The sequence below is a fragment of the Perissodus microlepis genome, chromosome 6, assembly GCF_051167445.1.
Source record: "Perissodus microlepis isolate ML-2025 ecotype Zambia chromosome 6, ASM5116744v1, whole genome shotgun sequence".
Classification (NCBI taxonomy): Eukaryota; Metazoa; Chordata; class Actinopteri; order Cichliformes; family Cichlidae; genus Perissodus; species Perissodus microlepis.
In genome coordinates, this window is record NC_140466.1 from 8638442 (window position 1) to 8648942 (window position 10501).

Genomic DNA, 10501 nt, shown 5'->3' on the forward strand with positions numbered 1-10501 from the left:
TGCTAGCTACAGTGGCTACCTAACGTCACGTGACACGCTCATCACTTAGTTTTATTTGTTTTGTTTTTATCTTTTGTTTATGTGCATCATTAGACTTAGTATTATATTATTAAACACCCCATTCAGGTAGTACAAATAAGGACTGTTTTTGTCTTGTTTTAATGTCTGAACCACCTTATGTGCATTTATCGGAACTTTATTTCTTAAATATTATTTTATTTGAGTTTCCTAAGTTTAGATTAGAGATTCTTTTAGTATTGTCATTTAATAATTGTTTGTTTTTTAGATTCTTCTTCTGATCTTGCCCCTACTGCAACTTCCCTTCTTAACAAGGAGAGACAGGAACTGACTTTTCTTAAGAACAAACTGGAGTCACAAAAGATGAAAATTGAAGAACTCGAAGGAGAGAGTGAGATTTTCTCCGTGGTCAGTTCCTCTGAGGTCAGCTATCGTCCCTTAGAAGTATGAAACTAGACTAGTTCCATAAGCATTATTTTTTATTTTACATTCTTCTAATAAACATCAGGTAATTTATAAATCCCAGTTAAGTTCCCTTATTGTCATTGTGTTGATTAAAAGACTGCGTTTTAGTCAGTTAACTTGAAGTGTTGTGTCAGTTCATTCCTAAAGAGATCCAGAGTTCCAAATTCAGTTCAGCCAGGTCTAACTTGATTGATTCATTTTCATTGTTCATAAGATCAAAGCTCCAACTTGAACTAGTTATCATTCATTTATCATAATCTTTCTGAAACAAATTTAACAATATATATTTTATGATGTCATTCACCGATTGGCATGTAGATTATGCCATTACCCTAGTATCTGTTTCTATTCTTCTCTGTTGTCTTTGCTCTCATACACAATTTTATAATGGCTGAATTTTCTCATTCACATATTTTAATAGTTTAAAAGAAAAATGACGATGGCAAAGCATTCATCCCAGCCCACGAGGGCCGGTGTCCCTGCAGGTTTTAGATGTGTCCTTGATCCATCACAGCTGATTTAAATGGATAAATTACCTTCTCAACATGTCTTGAAGTTCTCCAGAGGCCTGGTAATGAACTAATCATTTGATTCAGGTGTGTTGACCCAGGGTGAGATCTAAAACCTGCAGGGACACCAGCCCTCGTGGAATGGGATTGGGGACCCCTGATTTAGACTGTAGTTGTGTCACTTCTATCCTTCTTGTTACCGCCTGCTTAGCACAGATGGGATTTGCCACAATTTTTCCCCCTTTAAAAAATAGACAATAATAGGTAATTACTCTCAAGTACTGAAACTTTATGTCGTAGAGGACAAAAGCATTTGCTCATTACACTATTTTTTTTGATAATCTTGTAGCCTTTAAAGCAGAATTAATATTGGTTGTTTGTATATAACTTTACATATAAGGGCACATGATGCTTTTCTTTAACAAAATCCTCATTCTGTTTAAGCACATGAGCTGACAAAATCATCAACTGTGTAATTTAAATACACGGGGACTTTGACTTTGAAGCGGCAGCTACTCTGCACATCTTTGTCACTCAATGTAACCTGACAGGTGTAAAATATCTTATTTCTAAAGCCAGTTATATTCTTTTTTGCATCCTGTGGAGCAACTTAAAGACGAACCATTCAATGATCCATTTTCCTTGAATGCCTCGGAAAACTCAGATTCATCTTCCACATCTTCATCTGTATCGTCTGTGTTGTCATCCTCATCTTCATCTCCAAAGAAGCGAAAGCACAAATTAAAGAAAAAGCATTCAAGAGCCAAGAAACATGAGGAGCATAAGAAGTTCCGGCAGCGCTGTGAGCAAAAGACTTTGGTAGAAAAGAGTGTACAAAAGAGGATCCTATAAAAAATGTCACATAAAAGATCATTTAAAATTTTTCTACAAACTAGTCTGTATTTGCGACCTCATCTTAATATAAAGTTTGGACTGATTTTGGACTAATCATTAGAAACATATACAATAAAAGTTCCCCTCTCCTCTGGCTGACTGCTCAGTCTACCAGTAGCATGGTGTTTTGCGCCTCTGGTATTCTTGCCTAAGACTGAGCAGTATATCGAGTTTTAAAAAAATATCGATATACATTCATACGAGATATAAGATGTGACAATATCGTTTATATCGATATAGTCTATGTTGCGTTATAATTATACTTGTGGAGCCACTAGTTTGTCTCTCTTTTGTCCACTTTTGTCTCTACGCAACGTTACTCTGTCCCGCCTCTCTCCTTCACTGAACACAACTCCCCTTCCCTCATCGTTTTACCTGCAGGTAGCGACAAGATGCACTCGGCAGCTATCAAAGAGGAGCTGGTCGGTAAAAAGAAAAAATTTGGAGATTATTATTATTGATTCGGATTTAAAGTGTCAAATGAGCAGGAGAATAATGTATTCTGTAGAGAATGTTGGGAAAGCGGTCTGACTAAAGGTTCGAGCACTGCTAGTATTTTCACCATTTACAACAGCGCCATGAGGTGCAGAATGAAGAGTGTGTGAAACTGCGTGCTGTATCCCAGACCGCGAAGTCTTCCCAGCCTCCTGCCCCTAAACAAACCACCTTACAAAACTCATGTACCGTATTTTTCGAACTGTAAGGCACACTTAAAATCCTTTAATTTTCTCAAAAATCGACAGTGCGCGATTTTATGTACATTTTTTATGTATACGGCGCTCAAAAATCTGTCAAAATGTTTTAGTACGACTTTGGTAAGCTACGAAGCCGCACCGCTTGATGGCTTGTTGGAGCGTTACAGCTACCGTAGTCAGGAGCCTCGCATAGTAATACGTACTGTGCTTCAATGTGATATTACTGTATTGTGTGTCTACAAGGACCCCAAAATGGCACCTGTTAAGAGACATGCTTATGAAGCGGATTTCAAACTCAAGGCTATCAGTCACATAGTAGAACATGGGAATAGAGCAGCTGCAAAATCTATCTGTCTTTGTTATTATGCTCAGCTTCATTTTAGTTTACATTTTAACTGCACAATTGTGAGCTTTTTGTTATGCACAAAAAACAATATTGTGTTATTTTTATTCATGGAGCGTTATTATTTAATAAATGCTGATAATTTATTTCTGAGCAATTTTTTTATGTACATCTACCCATTACCATGTTAATAAAAGTGCCCGTGTGACATCTGCAACACATAACTTTGACCAATATCTCTCCTTTTTTACTTACTTTATGTGTTTAAAAAATATTGTCATATTTACAGTATATATCGTATATCTGCAAAGCTGTTCATAGGAACAACTTCCCTCCATGGTGGTCTAATCTTTATTCGGATGCTGAATTGATTGATTTATGAATTTACTGTAAAGATTTCATACATTTTTCTTATTGCAAGCAGAAGTCTGTCCTGGGATTGTTCCTGCTGCTCCACTTCATTTTCGAAAACTCTAAATCAAACGCTTCCCATTATAATTTTCTAATTTTAGGATGATGTTTTCATACACACATCTACATCTACATCAAACCAGGCTTGTCACATCCAACCTGCTTTTAGTCTTGTATATTATATCTTTGAGCAATTGTTCAACAGCAGATCTGCTACGCGTGTGCAGTCTGTGCTCAGACAGGTGACTGCTTGCACCTGTCTGAGGTAACACTGTCAAGCATCATCATTATAGCAGTCTTGTACTATATATATATACAGTACATATATTATAGTGTTGGTCTATAAGATTTTTCTAGAACACAAACCTGTGTTTTGTTTGTTTATTTGTTTGTTTTTTACTACTATAGTACATTGGTAAAGTTCAGGAGCCCATTTTTCCCCCTGGATAAAAGTCTAATACAATCCAAGAAAACAGCTTAGCCATGAATCATGCTATGTAATATCTGTGTTTGGCACTGCCATGTATTTTTAGACTCATATTTTTAATAACAAATATTTTAACTTGTGTAGTAGGAAATGTACACAAAAAAGTGTGGCAATGAGCTCGCATGCATAAAAGCTAAATATGATATTGTAGTCCATAAGTTGACCTCTGTGAAGCAAACATACAAAATGCTGTGTGCTATCTGTGAGGCTCATTTGCAATACATTAAAACCAAATCAAAACAAAGCTTTTGAGCAATGAAAGGTTCATTTTTTTAAAAAAAAAACGTAGATTTAGATTTCAAAACAATTCTATGGGGTAACTGTTGCCAAGTCATTTTGATGTCATAAGCTTCCATTCCGTAATCTCACAGTTAGGTTTGATTTGGTGCTCAGAACACTTTAAGACAAACTGTATTGGATTGTAAGACAAACTTCAGGCAAAAAAATAAGAAAAGCAGTCACAAAACTCAAGATGAGGGAAGAACAGCCTCCATACAAGTCGAGCTCGGTGTATAATGAACTCCGTTTTGAGGGAAAATTTTGTGATGCAATCATCATAGTGGAGGATGTCGAATTTCCGGTCCACAAGATAATCCTGTGTAACTGCACCTCGTACTTCAGGTGAGTTGCTTACCTGATAATGGGGAGGAATGATTACCGATTTATACCCCAGGAAAATGTAATTCACGGTCTTAGTCTGTGAAACAGTTCCAACAAAAAGGAATCATGGAGCTTTTGTGATAAAAAAGACGGTCACAGTCAACTGACAGATATACCCAAAACATAACGCAAACATTTGCCAGCAGTGCAGATTTCATTTTTACCTTCACACAGCTCCAGATTCCAGCTCAGTAAATGTGCCATTTACAAGAGACTGTGAAGCACTTGGTGATTGCATGAACTAAATTCAGACTGTGTTGAGCTGAAGTTTCATTTATGTGTTTTATTAAGTTACATTAATATCTTATCCAGTGTTATCCACACAGTAAAACACACCAGAGTTACTAATACTAAAAAGGTTGAACGCTATTATGCAGTTATATGCTGTGCAAAAGGTTTGAGTTGCCTCTCATGTCTTTATGTTTTGCTTTGAATTAGATGATTTTTTAAAAAGTACACTTGAGCAAAAGTTGTCGAAGGATAAGACTTTTTGGACATTTTTTACCCTTTTCGGTCCAGTCCTTGTACCTGACCATTTTCAGAGGAATGGTTTTATTTTGTTTTGTTTTTGTTCATTTGTTTATTTGTTTGTTAAGCCATTTAAGCTAGGAATGGTTATGGAAGGGAAACAGGGACTGTAATTGAGCAAAATGCACTGGAACTTCCATAAGGAAAGGAAACTGGCTGAGATATGCCAAATTGCACAATAACTAGACTGAATATCAGTGGAAACAGGCTTTATGGAGTTAACTTAAACATTTGTCATAGAGGTACAACATTGAGTGTCTAGAATCAGCTGTAAAACATGGTGGAGGCTCTGTCACTGCATTTTGTTTGGCAATAGCTTCATATACATACTGCCAATGTAATAAATCCAACACTCAAGCTCACTAAACATGTACAAACTCTGTTTTGGAGTTATATCCTCTACGGCAATATGGACTAGACATGAAAAGACTATCACAATAATCACATAGTGACACATGCAATTAGGTGATCATTTCCATTCCAGTCAATTGATTTTATATATTTATCCTACTTGTGCTTGACATGGTTTATTATCTTGTTTCTTCCACACCTTTTAAAATTCTCTGCTCTGTGTCCATCTCTACCCTCAGAGCTCTCTTCACCTCTCGGAGCGACCCAGACAAACAGGTCTTCAACATACCTGGCTTGTCTCCTGAGATGATGGCACTCATCATTGACTTTGCATACACTGGCAGTGTTTCTGTAACGGAGGAAAACGCAGTGGAACTTCTCATGGCAGCTGATCAACTCAATGTAATGGACATTGTAAAAATCTGCAGTGACTTCCTGGGGGAACAACTCTGCGCAGAGAACTGTGTTGGCATTTGGCAGTTCACAAAAGTACACTTATCACCCGAACTACGTGCCAAGGCCTTCCACTACATCATCAGTAACTTTGAGCAGGTGGTTCTTCAGGAGGAGTTCCTGCAGCTAACTGTGGAGGAACTTGGTGATATTCTTGAAAGAGATGACCTCAATGTACAGTGTGAGAGCACTGCGTACGAAGCACTTATAAAGTGGATTAGCCATGTACCTGCAGAACGGGAACAACACCTCATCGCTCTGTTGTCTAAGGTGTATAAACTTCCATTACCACATTTAGTTTCGACTTAAATCTTTAGCATTTAAGTCATAGATTGAGTCAATCCATCTGGGTATAAGGATGCTTTAATAGCTCGAGATGTTGCTCTTTTCAGTTGTAGCCAAACCACATTTAAGCAATTCTCTTCAAGATCATTAAAACTGTATCAGAAAGCTTCACACATATTATAGAATAAATTGTATTTATTTAGTGTAGTTGCTAGGCCTATGACTAAAAACTGTCCGTAACAAGTACAACCATTCTCCCCTGTTTGTGTTCCTCAGCTTTATTTTAGTTTATGTCATTTGTTTTTTATATAAAGTTAAACTTAACACATTAGATTTAAAATTTATCTTCATTAGAACTGTACAAACGACTTTTGTCTATGTTGACAAAAAGGCTAATGGTGTCTCACTTTGGTCTCCCTCTTGCTAGCAATAAGAAAATGAAATAACATTACGAGCATTATCCTAAAGAAGCTTGAATTGACTAAAACTGATATAGTTCAAATTCAATGTTTCCATTGTCTAAGTCCTATTCTCTTCTGTCGTCTCTCTGTAGGTCCGACTGGGACTGATGACTTTAGACTACCTAAGGAACAATGTGTGGCTCAATCAGTTGTTGCGGACCAATTCTGACCGTCGGTCCATGATAAAGGCTGCCATTATATTACCACAAAATATGACCAACAGACCCAATGTGTTTCGCCTCTGTTCCCATCTTGCTCGTCCCCGCCTGCCTCATTCCGTCCTGCTGGCCATTGGGGGATGGAGTGGCCATAATCCAACTAACGCCATCGAGGCCTACGATTACCAGGCTGAATGCTGGGTCAATGTAACAAACAACCTGGAGCGTCCTCGTGCCTATCATGGAGCCGCCTTCCTCAACGGGTACGTCTACTCCATTGGTGGCTTTGACAGGGTGGAGCATTTCAACAGCGTCCGTAGGTTTGACCTGACCACTCGCACCTGGAATGAGGTGGCACCCATGTACTGCCGCCGCTGCTATGTGAGCGTGACTGTGTTGAACGGGTTCATCTATGCCATGGGAGGCTACGACGGGCATGTACGACTCAGCAGTGCAGAGCGCTATCAACCTGAAATCAACCAGTGGAGTCTTATTGCATCCATGCATGAACAGAGGAGCGATGCCAGCTGCACAACACTTCACAGCCGGGTGGGTAAAGTAAAAGAGCAGGAGAGAAATAGAGTAGGGTCTCAGGCACACAGGCCTAGAGACCTGTCAGCAACCTTTTGGTAACAACCAGTTGCTAGTGAAAAATATGTATTCCTCGGCTGGTTAGGGAGTGGTTGTATGAAAGACACTGACTTCTACAAATAGTTTGTGAGTGTTTGCAGACAAGTCAGAGTATTCCATGCAAACCTCTGGTGTGCTAAACAGTCTGCTAATGACCAAAGCAAACACAAGGAGGTTTGTGGTGCAACACCTTTCTTCAATTTCACGCTAGTGACACCCATCAACCTCCAGCTACCACTTGCCAACCAGTCAGGGGATACACATTTTTTACAGCGAAGCGAGGTGCAAGATAGGTCACAAACTGGTTTCTAAGCTAGAGTGATGAAGGCCTAAATTGAACCAAACTACACCTTTAAAACTGCCTGTAAGCCCGTAATAGTGATGATAAGGAAAACAAAAGTCATTAAAAGAATTAGCTTTTTTTTTTATTTTTGAAAGGCAGGGACTAAATGTCTAAATGTCAGTCTGTATCAGAAGAATTTATAGTGTTCATTGTTATGTTGATCATGTAAAAGAAAAGGCTTTTCAAAAAGCTTTTAAGTTCACAGAATGTAATAGCATGCAACTAGGGAAAAACATAAACTCTTAAAAAGTTGAAATATATACTAATGTCAGGTTTTTTTTGTTTTTTTTTTCCTTTGTCTTCAGATTTACATTTGTGGTGGATTCAATGGGAACGAGTTTCTGCAGACAGCTGAATGTTACAACCCAGAGACCGACCAGTGGACGAAGATCAGTCCCATGAACAGCCGCCGCAGTGGGATAGGTGTCATTGCATATGCGGATCATGTCTTTGCAGTAAGACCAGAAAGTAGTGCTGACACTCGCGTAACATACAAGTCACATCTGTAATGTGCCTTGATCAGGAAGGCTGACAGATTTGGCTGACAAACAGTTTTGCTAACTTTGTTTTGTATTCATCAATAATCAGATTCATATCCTGACCACAGGTTCAGAGAAGGCATTCTCACTCATTAATTTAACTGATTAGTGATGTTTCTGCTGCATGTATTTTTTCATTTCATGATGTGAATGTGCCCCATTCTCAAAATGTTGATGATTTCACATTTCCTCATCATTCCACTAGGGGAAATATGTTAGAGACAATTTCAAAATTATCCTCCAACACCTTTTGAAAAATAAGCCAAGTGATTAGCACTCATTCTCTTTGGACAGTACGTATTTTAGCTGTAAATTTGTCTTGCTAGTTGCCTTAAACCCACTGATTTAGTTGATTTGCTGCTACACCCTTTGGTAAAAAGCAAAGATTGTGTAGTCTCACCTTCGGAGACATACTTCTTTATTTAGCTAGCTACTCTTGAAGATTTATTTTCTATTTACACTGTCTCTATTCAAAAATGAAAAAAATATTATCAGCAGAATGCAGTGACCTTATCCTGGTGCTGACCTGCTATAGAAAGGACTGAAACTCAATGCTCCTTTTTGGAATAAAGGCAAAAGAGCTGTGAAGACAACTGAAAACATAAATACTTCACAATCATTTTACCCATGCATTTACTTTTAGGTTGGTGGCTTAGATGGAGACAACCGTATATATCTAGACATTCCCAACAGATGGGCCTGGGGGAATGCAAATAGTGGAACATTAATGGGCCTTATTCTTTTTTTAATAAATTTTATGTAAACTCCATATAACGGCATGAGAGTATGTCGGGTAACTTTTCGCTTTATCCAGGTAAAACCAATCAAAGTATTTCCAGTAGTCAGACCACACCAAAAGCAGCATCTGATTGTGTCTGCTACATATTAAAGGCAACTTTGGACAATATTGCAACTTAATTCTTCAGTCACTTTCTAGAGTATCGCAGAGCACCTGCTATCGTAAGTATAGCAGGTGCACTTTCTTAAAAGGGTGCTGTGAAACTGGTTTCAATTACAGTCAGTCATTTCACCCATGCATTTACTGTTAGGTTGGTGGCTTCGATGGAAACAACCGTCTGCGCACCGCTGAGGCTTACAACCCGCAAACCAATACGTGGAACCGTGTGTCCTCTATGTTGACCCGCCGCAGCAACTTTGGCATTGAGGTAATCAATGATCGCCTCTTTGCTGTCGGCGGCTTCAACGGCTTCGCCACCACTTTCAACGTTGAGTACTACGACGCTTTAACCAACCGGTGGTTTAATGCGCGTCATATGGGGATTTTCCGCAGTGCCCTGAGCTGCTGTGTGGTGTCCGGACATCCCAACCTGTCTGATTACACCATTCCTGGTGACAGGCTGACACGTTTAAATGTGCCAGAAAAAGCAGCGGAGTCCACGTAACACCTTTACAATGCAATACTGCCATGTGTCAACATTTGGGATTCCAACATGAAGTACTGAAATAAATCTTTAGAACATCAAACCGCTGGTGAACTGGACATTTTTTTGTAGATATTTCAAAAACTTTAAGTGTGAGTGTGAGGAGACCGTGCACTGCAGATACTGGGTTTCATCAAGAGAACGCCATTGCAACAGTAACAAATGTAAAAGATTTTTTCATTCCCTGTAAGGTATGGCTGCTGAGTAGAACAGACATGCACAAAGGGTGACCAGATCACGATAAGTCACATGTGGGACTTTTCCAAGTCCTCCTAGGAAAATACAACAAGAATAAAGGGAAGCTTTTACTCTCCCTTGTTAATTCAGCTGGGGTTCTGTCTAGTAACAGACTTTACGCTTGAGTAGGGATGTATCCATAGGTCTTTTTTGAGCAGTTTCTGACAATTTATGAATCTTTAACAAAAATTACACACATATACTGTGTTGCTTCACACCATCTTTTCTGTTGTGTGAAACAGAAAAATAACTCTATTTCTCAGTAGGTATTTCATCTGCTTTGTGGTATTTTCCACTATATTGCATAGAATTAAATATTTGTTTATGATAAAAAAGAATGACCTTTTTATTTACTAAGGAAAATTCAGTCTTTATGTGAGCAAGTAAAATTGAATTGAATTGAATTACATTTGCAAAATAGCGCAAAAACTCAAAAGTGACCTGTACATGAATAAAATGTGTTTTTCCTGTAGTGTTTCACCTTAAAGCACAGATGTCAGCCTCATGATGTCACTGGAGTAAATACCAATGGGTCACCAAAGTCAGAGTCATCTGTGGATGAAGAATTTCTGTACAAAAGCCTCCACCAATC

The 10501-nt window shown here is 38.5% G+C and overlaps 1 protein-coding gene across 1 annotated transcript; it reads left to right on the plus strand.

Annotated features, from left to right (window-relative positions):
• Positions 1–4242: 4242 nt before the first annotated feature.
• Positions 4243–9700, plus strand: LOC146385001 (kelch-like protein 10). Its single transcript, XM_084929958.1, has 5 exons — positions 4243–4443; positions 5601–6084; positions 6653–7267; positions 7997–8146; positions 9280–9700. Exons 1-5 carry the CDS (start codon positions 4295–4297, stop codon positions 9631–9633), a joined length of 1752 nt encoding a protein of 583 aa, XP_084786084.1. The 5' UTR covers positions 4243–4294; the 3' UTR covers positions 9634–9700.
• Positions 9701–10501: the final 801 nt, after the last annotated feature.

Excerpts from the sequence above, each read along its gene's own strand:
- LOC146385001 (XM_084929958.1), top strand. The coding sequence starts at position 4,295 with ATGAGGGAAGAACAGCCTCCATACAAGTCGAGCTCGGTGTATAATGAA. Across the intron at positions 4,444-5,600 it reads AACTGCACCTCGTACTTCAG|AGCTCTCTTCACCTCTCGGA; the intron begins GTGAGTTGCTTA and ends CTCTACCCTCAG. Across the intron at positions 8,147-9,279 it reads ATGCGGATCATGTCTTTGCA|GTTGGTGGCTTCGATGGAAA; the intron begins GTAAGACCAGAA and ends ATTTACTGTTAG.